The 13837-nt window shown below is 49.6% G+C and overlaps 3 protein-coding genes across 4 annotated transcripts in view; 1 reads left to right on the forward strand and 2 right to left on the reverse strand.

Annotated features, from left to right (window-relative positions):
• Positions 1-3936: 3936 nt before the first annotated feature.
• Positions 3937-7205, reverse strand: Gpaa1 (glycosylphosphatidylinositol anchor attachment 1). Its single transcript, XM_004656413.2, has 12 exons — positions 7066-7205; positions 6763-6942; positions 6564-6675; positions 6229-6376; positions 6050-6151; positions 5765-5961; positions 5495-5691; positions 5257-5410; positions 4986-5081; positions 4643-4833; positions 4388-4558; positions 3937-4270 (listed from the first exon to the last, which is right to left on the reverse strand). Exons 1-12 carry the CDS (start codon positions 7137-7139, stop codon positions 4027-4029), a joined length of 1866 nt encoding a protein of 621 aa, XP_004656470.1. The 5' UTR covers positions 7140-7205; the 3' UTR covers positions 3937-4026.
• A 107-nt stretch (positions 7206-7312) lies between these two features.
• Oplah (5-oxoprolinase, ATP-hydrolysing) overlaps positions 7313-13837 on the forward strand; it is a 40880-nt gene continuing 34355 nt past the window's right edge. The window contains exon 1 of one of the 2 annotated variants that reach the window (XM_045144429.1): positions 7313-7414. In XM_045144429.1, the coding sequence (XP_045000364.1) occupies positions 7399-7414 (16 nt within the window). In that variant the 5' untranslated portion in view covers positions 7313-7398. Of the gene's footprint in view, positions 7415-10214; positions 10421-13837 lie in introns of those variants that run through there. The other variant, XM_045144428.1, reaches the window with a different exon arrangement.
• Exosc4 (exosome component 4) lies at positions 8260-10323 on the reverse strand. The gene is made up of 3 exons (XM_004656411.3): positions 10041-10323; positions 8758-8964; positions 8260-8664 (listed from the first exon to the last, which is right to left on the reverse strand). Exons 1-3 carry the CDS (start codon positions 10209-10211, stop codon positions 8305-8307), a joined length of 738 nt encoding a protein of 245 aa, XP_004656468.1. The 5' UTR covers positions 10212-10323; the 3' UTR covers positions 8260-8304.

Genomic DNA, 13837 nt, shown 5'->3' on the forward strand with positions numbered 1-13837 from the left:
GTTACTCAAGGTTAAATTTTAATGGACTAATGTGCTTGGCTAAAGATATGGAACTGAGAAATTTTAAGATGTAAAGTTGAAAAACTGAAGCAAGTTTAAAATTATGGGCACCAGTACTGGTTACTAAAGTTGCTGTTGACAAATGTATTAGCATTTGGAAGGAAGATGGCCCAAATGCTTTCCATTGAAATAATACCTAACACTGAATGGTAGAAATTCTCTTTTTTATTTTGGTTTTTGAGGTAAGGTCTCACTCTAGCCCAGGCTGACCTGGAATTCACTATGGAGTCTCAGGGTGGCCTTGAATTCATGGTGATCCTCCTACCTCTGCCTCCCGAGTGCTAGGATTAAAGGCGTGCGCCACCATGCCCCGGCAGAAATGCATTCTTTTGATACGAGTTGACTAAATGGAAGGTACTTGTTATTCAAGATCATGTTTTATTTCGTCCCTGAATTAAGAATAAGGTTGTGTCCTACACACCTGGTGTTTCACAAGCATGAAAAATGCATGGAGTGGGTTATGAAGTACATTCAGCTCCAAATGCCAGTGCAGATATATGGCATATAGGCATGGCGGAGCAACTGGAAGGTGGACTGTGGTTTGCAGAGATTGAAAGATTTTTTTTAGATATATCAGGACTTCAAGAGCTACCAAGGAGTGCTGTTGGCTTGGGTCGGAAATTTTCCCTGGCTATTCAGCCCAGCTGGAGGGACGGAATGGGAATTCCAGAGACTGTTAGTTACTGGTTATATCGGACCTGAACTGCACATGTTTGATGGCTATTGAGTTTGCACTGGTCCAGTCTCTTCTTGTTATAGCTTGTATCAGCTGGAAATGTTTACTCTGTGCCTTCATATGTTGAAAGTGTAAAATCTCAGATGAAATTTAGGAATTATTTTAAGTTGGTAATGACTATGTGACCTTTGAATCTGGACTGAAAATATATAATTTACATGAGATGGTTATGAATATATTGAGGGCTAGGGCAGAACATGGTATTTTTTTAAAATCATTCATGAATGAGATCGTTATTTCTCAAGATAAATCTTTAAACAATAAAAAATATCAAAGAACCTGACCACCAGAGTCATTATTCTATAACAATGAACAGGAATGACTTAACTTTTCCTTTGTTGATGAGAGCAAAGTGTCTGGACAGGAGTGCTGAGGGAGAGAACTACTCCTCAGAGTGCCCCAGCCCTGAATGCTCTGTGTGCTAAAAGCTGATGAGTGCCAAGAACATGGTATTTTGAATGGATGTCCCCCAATAGATTTAGTTTTATTAAAGTTTCTTGGAAAAAAAAAATTTTTTTAAGCTGGGCATGGTGGTGCATGCCTTTAATCCCAGCACTCGGGAGGCAGAGGCAGGAGGATTACCTTGAGTTCAAGGACACCCTGAGACTCCATAGTGAATTCCAGGTAAGCCTGGACCAGGCTGAGACACTACCTTGAAAAGCTTTATAAAAAAGTTTCTTGGAAATGGATGGACCTGGAAAGTATTATACTAAGTGAGGTAACCCAGGCCCAGAAAGCCAAGCACCACATGTTCTCTCTCTTATGTGGATCCTAACTACAGATGACTGGGCTTCTTAAAAAAAAAAAAAAAAAAACGACCTAATTAAGACTCACTTAGGAAAGCACTCTAGGTTAACCCAACAACTATTTAGGTAAAATAAATGTTTTTGTCTCTGAAAAAAAAAGTTTCTTGGATTTCCAGATACCTGGCTGGAGCAGAATCATTGGGTGAATTTTAGGGTCTAGCCCTAAGGTATGGGGCAGATATGGAAATCCAGCCTACGGCTTTGACTTTGCCTGGGGTTCCTGGAACGTGCTTACTTACGGTGCTGGTGGTGGTATTTCTCTCTGCATGGAGCTGTAAAAAGGGGGCCAGCTTCTTCCCACCATTATGGAACTTCCCTTCAAGCTTCAAAAAATTCTGTTCCTTCTATAAACTGTGTCTGGTTTGGAAGTTCATTCCAGTGATCTAATACTGATTGTGACAGTGAACTTGTGATGGTTAAGTTCTATTGTCAATTTGATGGGATTAGGAACCTACTGACATTCTTGGGTGGGTCTCTGAGGTTACTTCCAGGAAGGATTGACTGAAGGAGGGTATTTTTCCTCTAGAGTAGATGGCCCTCCTGGTGGTGGGATAGATATGTAAGGAAGTTATGAGAACAAATAGCCCTATTTCCCACCTGGCTGCCTATGCTACTTGCTGGTGAGTGCATTCACTTGTACATGTACGTGTTGTTGGCACTGGACCAAGTTTCCTCAGCCTTCCAACGTGGACTGAAGACTCTCTCTCCAGGAATCCTTCAGTACTGGATTAAAACTGCTGAGGCAGGCCAGGTGTGGTGGCACACGCCTTTAATCCCAGAGGCAGAGGTAGGAGGATTGCCATGAGTTAGAGGGCACCCTGAGACTACATAGTGAATTCCAGGTCAGCCTGGGCTACAGAGTGAGAGAGACCCTACCTTGAAAAACAAAAAAGACCCCCACAAAAGAACAAAGCATGTATATATAGGTACGTTAGAACCTTTTGCCACTGCAAATGAATGCCAGACTTGCAACACTTTTTGTGGGGGTGGGAAGAGCTGAACCCATGCCAGCAGGCTTTGCAAGCTAGCACCTGTAACTGCTGAGCCATTTTCCTAGCCCCTGGCTCCCACTCCTTCCTCTTGAGTGTGTCTCTGATGTTGCTTCCAGGAAGGATTAACTGAAGCCCTTCCCCCAAAGGGGGCAGCCCTAAGAAAGCTCAGAGAAAAGTATCCCTTCCTCCCACCTGGCTGCCGGTGCTGCTTGCTGCCTTTCAGCGTAGGCTGAAGACCAGAGGCTCTCCAGGAACCCTCCAGGCCTTCAGTGTTAGATTGGGACTATTGAGGCATCCAGCCATGTGGACTGAGCAGCTACTAGGTTCCTTGATTCCCAGGCCTGCAAACTGCTACTATTCGACTGCTGTGGGCTAATCCAATAAATTCCTTTTAATATAAGTCATTCTATTAGTTCTGTTTCCTCCAGAGAACCCTGACTAATATACTCTCAACAAATGTGTAGATGAAAATCTCCCTAGGTAAGTTCAGAACACAAATGAGATAACTGTTTAGCTTTTTTGCTACTTTTATGTTCCTTAGTTCAATGTATTTTCATTTAAGTAGCCCCAAAGTCCACCTAACAGCTGAGGTCAAAGCCCAGACAAAAATGTAGCTCTTGAGCCAAGCATGGTAGTGTCCGCCTTTAATCCCAGCACCAGGGAAGCAGAGGCCGGAGGACTGCTGTTGAGTTCGAGGCCACCCTGAGACTACACAGTGAATTCCAGGTCAGTCTGAGCTACAGTGAGACCAACCCTACCTCAAATAAATGAATGAATGAATAAATAAATAAATGTAGCACTTTCCCAGTATGCTGTGTTTTACCTCCGGTGGGCACTTCACCTAGGCTGGCTGCATTCCAAGGGAGCAGAGTATGGTGCTCCTCCCTGTTCCACATAAGCCCTGCACTAAAGTTCTGGCCTTGGCTGGACACTTAGCTTAAACCCTTACCCTTCTGTGCAAGACTCCAACTCCTTTGTGCCCTGAGCCTAGTACTTAAAACAGTGTTGTATATAATCTCTGCTCCTGTTAGGCCCTCAAACTCTGGCACTCTATTATCTGATCCACAGTACTGCTTTTAGCACAGCACTAGACAGCAGTGTAGGGAGCCCTCTGTGCTTGACCTTCCAAGGCTGAATGCATACCTGGGTCTGGGTCTGCATCTGTCTCTTTCCAGAGACCATAGCCAGGCCCACCTGAGGCTCTCCTCCAGATGTTGATGGGGCCAGGCTCTCAGCAGGGGGACCACCTGATAAGTAGACCAGGGCAGCTCCTCCAAGAATGCACAGGATGCCTAGCCATGATTGGAGTTCTGCATGGACAATGGCCCAGGAGCCCAAAGAATAGAAACAGAGCATTTGTTTATTTCCCAGGGAGGAGGTAGAATGGGGGTTTGGGGAGCCCTGCCCCAGCTGGGTGTCCAGGCAGCAGACCTCACTTCCAAAAGAGCACATTCCAGAAGAGCAGCCAGCAGGGGTATAGGCCCAAGGTCAGCAGTGGGAAGAGCAGGGCACTGTAGGTATGGTGCTCCAGCACACCCTGGGCCAGTGCTGCTAGGAAGAGCTGCCAGCCTTCTGACAATGACAGTGGCATCTCCTGTAGCTCCCGCCACAGGAACAGGCTGCCCAAGAGTGTGGCTGCTGGGCTTGTCAGCACCAGCAGGATGGCATACAGAGACCTGGGTGGGAGGGCAACATTAACGCAGGCACCATGGTAGGTGTCAATAACTGAATGAGGGTGGACTCTATGGTGAGGGGAATAGGCACTAATGGAGGTGAGACAGACCAGCACATACCGAGGCCCATGGGGATTGATGAGTGCAGCAGCAGGTACCATGGTGGCAGCCAACAGGAAGCCCAAGGAGAAGTTGGTGAGGGAGATGCAGCCCAGTTGCAGTGCTAGGTAGATCAGGGCCACTAGTTTTAGCGCCATCCAGCCCCGGTCTGGGGCCTGTGAACTCATCACCCTGCAAGGTGGGAGGTTGAGAGGCAGCTCAGGGCCACTTGAGTGTCTAGGGGCCCATCCTTACCTGCCCAGCCCAGATGCTCACCGATGGGTGTTGTGTGGAAGAGCCAGGCCAGCTACATATATTGCCAGCAGTGTCAATACCACAGCCTCAGCTTCAGCCACTGGGAAGTGTTGGGCAGCCACATGTTGGCCCAGCACAGGCAGAATGTACAGGGCTAGACCCATAGCCTGAGAGATCAGCAAGGGAGCCACAAGAGAGGCTAGGCTCACACCCTGCAAAACACATGGATATCTGGAGTAAGGTCCTAGCCATAGGAGAGCCAAGGACCTGTACAACCAACCCTCTAGCTAAGAACAAGTGGCAGCAGTAAGCATTAGTAGGGACTGTAGATGTCCACCCCAACAGCAGTAGAGGGTGCAATCACCTGTGCTGCAGGCAGGGTGGGGGCGGGGTTAGAGGGCCCCCCAGCCTCTTCAGGGTTCACTCCAGCCTCATGTAGCTGCATCCACAATTCCAGAGCATGGTCCAAGTCAAGGACCCCAACGAGGCATGAGATGGAATTTGCCAGATGGGAGATCAAGGGCTCACTCTGTATTCCCCACCCCTAGAGCAAAGCAGATGGAGGACTGCTTCCAGCCTAGATTTGAGGGGACTGGAGGCTGGCCCCAAGTGGGTAGTGAGGGGACGGAGGATATCTTGAGTCCAAGGACCAGGAGCAAGAAGCCAGCTGCAGGCATGTAGAGGCCGATGGAGACGAAGCGAGAGAGGGCAGGGAGCAGGTAGAAGAAGAAGGACTGGTGTAGGCGCTCCAAGAGGTGGTTGAGCTTGCGGAACATGCCTTCCAGAGCCCTGTCAGGCACCCGTAAAATCACGTTCGACAATCTCCTTCACAGTAACTAGAAACTGCCTTGAGCAGGACCAAATGCTACTTACCTGCCCACTGCTACCAAGTCATACTTGTACTGGCGGAAGCTATTGATGCCACGCAGTGTCAGAGCCTCCACACGGTAGCGCAGGAAGAGGCCATGGGGGCCATGAGGGCGGCCAGAGGCCTGTCGCAGAACCATGAGCAGCAATGTCTGCAGGCTCTGCAGTGGCCCATCTAGCGATGTCCAGTCTTGGGGCTGAAGCTTTGGAGGTACAGGGACAGGATCAGATCTATCCCTTACCCCAGGCCCCATGCTCCCAGGCAAGTAGTCCCACCTTGCCCTGGAGTGTACACAGCAGTCCCCCTTTCTGGCAGAAAGTCTGGAAGAGGTTGAGCAGGTCAAGGTTGGGCAGCTGCCCATTGAGGCCCTCAACAGTCACATCAAGGCTGGTAACCACATCACTGCTCAGCTCCAGGGCCACGGCTGCCTGGATGGCCCCAGCCCGGCCCTGAAGGGGAGATGATTGAATGCCTGTGAGGGCAAGCAAATAAGCATCAGAGGGGGCACTGGTCAGGTCAGCTAACCCTGAGTGAGACCAGGACAAGACAGGAATACTGACCTGTGACATTGACATCATGATAAGCTTCAAGCCAAGCCTCAGTGCCCAGAAGATCATGTTCTGTCACCAGGAAGATGATATCTTTGGCCCAGTAAATTTGCCCTGGACGCCAGAGGCAAGGGTCAGCAGGGTCCGGAGCACTGGCAAAACCTACCCTGGCTGAAGCCTCAGAGTCTTACCTCGGAAATGGGCAGCGAGTGCCAGCATCAACCCCACAGCCTGGCTATTAGTAGAGCCTGGGCCACAGGGAACAGTGAGGACCAGGGACTCCGTGCTGGCAGCACGTGGAGCACGTAAGATGCCATAAACATTGGTACCCAACACCATCTGCATAAAGTATTGGTGGAGAAGCCTCAGTACAGGGCTGAACCCTCTCCCTTCTTTACCTGGCACTACAGTGCCCACCACCAGGCTTCCCCAGACCATCCTTCCCACTTTGTTTTTTGGGCATAACAATAGTAGGACACCTAGGCCCGGCCATCCCTCCAAGGTGCACACCCCCTTCCCTCAGTACATAGCGCTCGTGGGTCTCATCAGGGAAGGGCAGTTTCCTGGAGAAACTCTGCGTGTAGACCTCCAGCCCCACTGACTGCATCGTCCGCTCCAGCCAGGCCACTGGCAGAGCCCTAGGGATACAAAGCGAGCGAGCCTCTAAGCAGGGCTTTGGAGCCAAGAACGACCCCGACTCCTCAGCCCCCTGGCTAGGCGCTCACCCTGATTTCCTGTGGTGGGCCGTGAAGTCCCGGGCGAAGGCCCGGGCGCGGTCTCCGCCCACAAACTGCTCCTCCACCATGGTGGAGCCCATGGCGTTCTCCGACATGTAGGTGCGCTGGGTCAGCGGCGGGAAAGCCAGCGCCAGGAACCAGGCGATGCCGGCCACATAGCTCAGCACACTGCGAGAGGGACGAGGGCCGGAGGTTAGGGAGGGCCCAGTGCCCACCGTGGCTTCCACCAACGCCCCGGGGTGTGGGCGGGGGGGACTCGGGGCCCAGCCCGAGCGCGGCCGGCCGGCTCACCACAGCGGCGCGTTGAGTCTCAGCACGATGCGGGCGAGCGCGCGCCGGCGCACCGGGTCCGACAGGAGACCCATGGCCGGAGCTGAGGCCGCGCAGCGGCACCGCTCGGGTCACAGCCGAGACCTGGGCCGCCCGCCCACACTTCCGGTCCCAGCATCCATCGCGCCACAGCGCATGCCCACGGCAGAAGTGTGGACGGCCCCTTCCCAGCCTTAGGTGCGCGCGCTCGGCCAGTGGGCGGGACTGCAGCCCGGGAGAACCCGACCTGCGGTGTCCCAGATAGTCATTAGCAGAGTGACAGCACGCTCCCTGCAATGTTCGCAGGAATCCGAGATGATGCGCAGGGCAGGTGGGTGGAGAGCAGGGAGCGGCGATTAGAGCACGCGTGCATGCTGAAGGAGTTGTGAGTGGCTACGCCGTGGGTATGATGTAAATGCCCTTCTGTGAACAAAGGATCTGCTGTTGGACGAACCGTTCGTGTGTGTGTGTGTGTGTGTGTGTGTGTGTGTGTGTGTGTGTGTGTGTGTGTCAGTGGGTACACTCACGTGGAGTCACCTGGTTGCTGGGCTCAGAACTGTCATCAGGATTAGTTATAAAATGGTATAGTATCATGGGCCAAAGCAGGTTTCAGGGGAGCCGGAGTGAGTGTAGAGAGAAGAGCATATGCTGCTTCTGTCCAGCTGCGAGGTCACTGGCATTGTAAGGGACTTGGTGGTCAGAGCTCAAGCAGGTCTGAGGATGGGGTGGATGAAGGCTGAGAAGAGTGCAGTAGGCTAAGGGTCAGAACTAAGGAGAGAAGACCAAGTAAGAATAGGGGTTTGTTGTGCTTTTAGAACCCAGGGTAAGTGGCAGAAAAGGCCCAAGGGGACCCCAGGGTATGGAGTGGGGTGGTATAATCCAAGCCCTGCATCTCTATGGTGGGTACCCATAGCTGGCAGAGTTCTTCAGCCCTATGCTGAAGTCCCAGACGGGCTGGGTGAGCCAGGCAGACTTGTCAGTCTCAGGGCTTACGTCTTCTTGCTCTTCCTGGTACAAGTGCACTCTCCACTCAGGGACACCACCTGTCCGACCTTCACTTTCTTCAGTTTGAATCCTAGGCTACATGTTCATGTGTAGTGGCAACTCCCATCACTCTAGAGCACCAGGCTCTGTGGGGTTCTGGACTGCTCTGGAAGTGATATTGAGTAAGGAGTGTTGAGCAGAGAGCAGGCCTTTATTCTGGATATGGGTGGTTGGCACTCAGTCCCCGAGCAAAATAGAGGCCTCACGTACATGCTGCCGGACTACACGGTCCAGCAGGGTGTGCACATCTCGGGCTGCCTGAGCAGCAGCCTCTAGCACCTGTTCCAGGTGATCTTCATGCAGCCTGGCATCCATCTCAAGCAGTGCAATCTGGCCTGAGGCTGGAAGCAGGGCTAGGGCTAGCTGGGGGCCCCCAGCTGCTTCCTCCACATGGCTGAGGTCTGCTAGGGCTGTGCCATCCACAAAGCCAGCTGAGCACGCACATACAAAGTCCCGCATGGGTATCCCGGCATCCATAACTGCCAGTGTAGCTGCATTCACACAAGCTGCGTAGGTCCCACCATCTGCCTGCAATACCTGCAGGGACCACCCAAGGACATCAGAATATCAGACTACTATCCCGCTGTCCAGTCCCCATATCTCCCCGAGTTAAGGCTGAAGGGGGCTCACCTGCACATAGATGTCAATCTGGGAGCGTGGGTGCAGCTGTGTGAGTATGGCTGCCTCAAAGGTCTGGCGTAGCTGTAGCCCCATCTCGCAGGACTTACGGTCACCATGTGGCCGGCGCTTGCGCTCGCCTGTGCTGAAGGTCGCTGAACTGTACTGACAGTTCACCAAGGCCCGGTCAGGCAGGGCTCGAGATCTGGAGCCCCGGATCTAGAGGAGAAAGGACACATGAGCCAGGCGTACTCCTCCTAGCTCACATGCCTCAATCCTCTGCGTCTCAACCTCCCTCCTCTTCCTCCAAAGCCTCAGAGAGGTGGCTAGTTTGCCTCCAAATCATATCCAGAAGGGAGGATCAGTTTTCAGCCTAAGCCATGTTTTGTTCCCACACTATTTTCTACACCATGGCCACACTATGTGTACAACATCAGGTTTGATTTCGTCTCATCTGCACATTCATATTCTACTGACCTTCCAGAGGCTTTCCATTACATGTGAAAGAAAATATCAACCTCCCCCTCGACTTCAAAGCTCTGGTCCTCATCTGCTTGAAAACCCCTCAATTTCATTTGAATTACCCCCCAACCTACCAGCAGTTTATCATATATATATATATAATTATTTATTAATTATTATTATTAATTATTATTATTATTATTATTATTATTATTATTTGGCTTTTCGAGGTAGGGTCTTGCTGTAGCCCAAGCTAACCTGGATTTCACTATGTAGTGTCAGGCTGGCCTGGAACTCATGGCGATTCTCCTTCCTACCTCTGCTTCCCGTGTGCTGGGATTACAGGCGTGCACCACCACGCCTGGCTTACCAGCAGTCTTTCTAACCAACCCTGAAGTGCCTCGCTTCGTTCCACTCTTAATCTTCATCATCCTGGTTCCTTCCACCTAGAAAGCTGGATTCCCATACTCATGTGCTAAGCAAACTTTAAAAGATGTGTGTGTTGTCCAGGTCTTGTTACAGAGCTGAAGACAATAAAGCCTGTCCTCGGGAAGTTATGTTCTAGTTGGGACAAGGGATAAGAAAGACAACTGACGCATGAGGTAGGAAGTGCAGAAAGGCAAGGAAGCAGCTGAAGATGGGGAGATGTCATCCGCCGACAGTCGGACAGCTGAAGAGGGAGCGAGTGAGGAGCACAAGGAAGGCCTAAGGCACCGCAGAGACGCAATGAGAAGCAGAAGTGAGGAAGGGTCCACGGAGGGTAGGGAGGACCTGGGCGTTCTCTCCACCGACATGCGGCACTGATACCCGCTGCTCCCGCGCCACCTACTCGCCTCGTGCGGCCCGTAGACCACCGCCAGCGCCTTGGTGTTGCCCTGCTCGATATAAGCCGAGCCGTCGGCCTGCGCAAACACGCCCATCCTCGCCTGGATCTTGCGCAGCTCCCCGGCGCGCCGCCCGTCTATCCGGTAACCCTGATCCGACAGGAGCTCCAGCCCGGCCATGGCGCGAGTCCTCGGCCCTGCACCGAGAGGCGCAGCTAGCGCTCTTGATCTGCGGCTTCCGGAGGTTCAGCCCCTTTCTGGCCCTGGGGAACTACTTTTTCCGGCGGCCCGGCTTCCTTCTGGTTCCGGAGAACTGTGGTTCCCTGTGGCCCCGCCTCCAGAACCGACGGCTTCCGGCGGTCCGTCCCCTTCGGGCTCGACGTACGAAGGTTTGTAGCGGGGCCTCGGCACCCCGGCGGCTCGCCAGGCGCCGTTCCGTTTGCCCCGGTCTGCTGCCGCGGGTGGAGGCCCCGAGGCGGGGTGTCGCGCCCGCGCCCGGTGCTCCTCTTTGGTCTCCTTCGGGCGCCGGTGGCGGCTCTCGGAGGTCTTCGGTTCCTGCGCGGCTGCTGGGCAGGCACTCAACCCACGCGTTTTCTATTCTCTCTCCTTGTAGTCTTTGTTGGTGTTAGTTTGTTTTTTTATTTATTGCTTTTTTCAATGTAGGGTCTCGTTCTAGCTCCGGACTGACCTGGACCTCACTCTAGTTTAAGCTGGCCTCGAACTCAAGGCGTTCCTCCTACCTCTGCCCCCCATTACTCCCCCTTACTGTTGTCACTTTAAACAGACAGTTTTTTACACGTACACACGATCGTTTTCTTTTAGAGCAGTTTTAGTTTTGCTTGGTTCTTAAATGTAAGCCCCTTTTTCTTTCACCACTTTGACTGAATAAATGGTCTTTCCCAAGTTTTCTCCTGATGGTCATAATGCAACCATTTCATAGGCATGTTTTTTTGGCGTTTTTAATTCCAAAAAATTGAAACCCAAACAATCCTGTCTCGTGGTTTTTGAATCCTTTTTTTTTTGAGTGGGCAGTAGGCTTTTAGTCTACCCATGTGTGTTCAGGGGGATATAACGGGTGAATAAGACTATTTGCAGAAGGGATTCTGGGTCTAGATTGTAAATATGACAAAATGAGTTTCTTTGTCCTTTCTTACCTAGAGTGAGGATTTTTTTACAAATAAATTTGCCAGCCTGTTGAGTGCTCCTGACATTTTGTTAGACTTGCATTTCTAGCTCTGGTGTTGTTACTGGTTTGGAGTGCAGAGGAGCCCTTCTCAGCTCTTGGCTTTAGCTTTGGGGTTAGAGTACCAGACACTCCATGCTCACTAGAATTCCCCAAGCCAGTGCTTTGGAGCTCATTTGTCTTACAACTTGCAAAGAATTGGCAAGAGCTGGCTTGGAAAGATGGCTCAGTGGTTAAGGCACCTCACAGCAAAACCTAAGGATCCATGTAAAGCTGGGTGTGTAGAGCGGTGCATGCATGGGGTCTTCTTACAGCCTTGGAGATGTAAATTAGATATCCAGATTGAATGCACTTCATTGGTTAAGTCTAAATGTATATGGAGGACCTTGATTGGAGTTCACAGACTCAGAAAGTGCCTGGGGCAGGAAAAAATTAAGAACCAGGAAGTTTTTTTTTTCAAATTTTTATTAACAACTTACATGATTATAAAAAATACGCCATGGTAATACCCTCCCTCCCTCAACTTTCCCCTTTGAAACTCCGTTCTCCATCATATTCCCTCCCCATCTCAATCAGCCTCTCTCTTAATTTTGATGTCATGATCTTTTCCTCCTCTTATGATGGTCGTGTGCAGATAATGTCAGGCACTGTGAGGTCATGGATATCCAGGCCATTTTGTGTCTGGAGGGACCACATTGTATGGAGGCCTCTTTAAAATTTACAATAATATAATTGAAGCCAGGTGTGGTGGTATATGCCTTTGATCCCAGCACTTGGGAAGCAGAGGTAGAAGGCTCGCCACGAATTCATGTCACCCTGAGACTACACAGTGAATTCCAGGTCAGCCTGAGCTAGAGTGAAATCCTACTTCAACCCCCCCCCCCAATACACACACACACACACACACACAATTTGAATGACTGACAAAGTATTTGAAAGTGGGAGTTTGAGTCAAATGGTAATATATCCTCAAAATGTGTGCAAAATCAGGAAGCATTCCTCTTGCATTGTGGCTACAAAACATTCTCAAAGAGACCTCAAATATTCAACTTTATGTTCCTGTAAATAGACACACACTTTAGCATACTTCATTTGTGTTATAAATTCTCCAGAGGTTATTATAACAAATTAATAATATTCCATTATATCAATAATAAAAGTAGCATAAGGACATGAGTATTAGTAGAGAAATGTACTTATATCAGAAAATCAAGGGCTGGAGAGATGGCTTAGTGTTTAACCCATTTGCCTGTAAAGCCAAAGGATCCCAGTTCGATTCTCCAGGACCCACGTAAGCCAGATGCACAAGGGAGCACATGAATCTGGAGTTCCTTTAGAGTGGCTGAAAGACCTGGTGTGTCCAATCTCTCCCTGTCCTTCTTTCTCTCTGCCTCTTTCTCTGTATCAAATAAATAAACAAAATATATTTAAAAAAGAAAAAAATCAAGTATAGATGTATCTTGTATTCAACCAGAACTGAGTGGCCACAGACTAGATTCTTAGCCTCTCTGACCTTAGTTATTATTGGTGACAGTAGGTAATTGATCTTGTTTGATTGTGAGAGGAAAATTAGATTCAATGTATGTAGACTGGTTGCCACATGATAGGCATTCAATAAACTGAAAACACATGAATTTTGAATAAAAATCATTGAAGTCAATGTTATTGAATAAATGCAGTCTTCATACTTAAACTTAGTGGGTGAAGGCAAAGAATAGGAACTAAGTGTAAAAAGAATGTATATCACAAAAACGATTGGCAATTTTTTTTTTTTTTTTCGAGGTAACATCTCACTCTTGCTCAGGCTGACCTGGAATTCGCTATGCAGTCTCAGGGTGTCCTCGAACTCACAGTGATCCTCCTACCTCTGCCTCCTGAGTGCTGGGATTAAAGGTGTGTGCCACCATGTCCAGCTTGCAATTTGTTTCTTTGTTACTAGATAAGTACATACTTTATGGAAGCTAAAATAATTTGGAGGAGTACAACAATTTGCACAATGAAATAATCCTTAGAGCATATGAATTAGCATATGTGATTAAAGATCACCATTTTCTTCAAGGGGACTAAATCAGTACAGCAGTTGGTACACTTTACAGAAATGGAGTTTTACATGGAAATTATTGACATTTTTAGCTTGTGGACATAGAACCAGGTGTCCTTGCTTGCATGTGGCTGTAAGACATTCATTTATCTCATGAACAATCCCTGGTTGTCTAAGACTTTTATTCCTGATTTCTTTCTTTTTATTTACTTATTTCTGAGAGAGAGAGAGAATAAGAATGAGAATGGATGCACCATGGCCTTCAGCTGCTGCAAATGAACTCCAGACATGTGCACCCCTTGTGCGCATGTGCAGTGCTGAGTGCTTGCATCACTGTGTGTCTGGCTTATGTGGGACCTGGAGATTTGAACATGAGTTCTTAGGCTTGTAGGAAGTGCCTTAACTGCTAGGCCATCTCTCCAGCCCCTGACTTGTTTCTTTCACACACTTTCATTTCTCATAGTATTACTGAGAGAATTTCAGGGAGGCCTCAGAGACAATATTTGGTGATCAGGCATTTTTCACTGGCTTCATTGTGTAGACAGAAGGTATAATTTACCCTGAAAAACACCCTCTTGGGCA

This window comes from Jaculus jaculus, chromosome 2 (genome assembly GCF_020740685.1).
Source record: "Jaculus jaculus isolate mJacJac1 chromosome 2, mJacJac1.mat.Y.cur, whole genome shotgun sequence".
NCBI classification, from domain to species: domain Eukaryota; kingdom Metazoa; phylum Chordata; class Mammalia; order Rodentia; family Dipodidae; genus Jaculus; species Jaculus jaculus.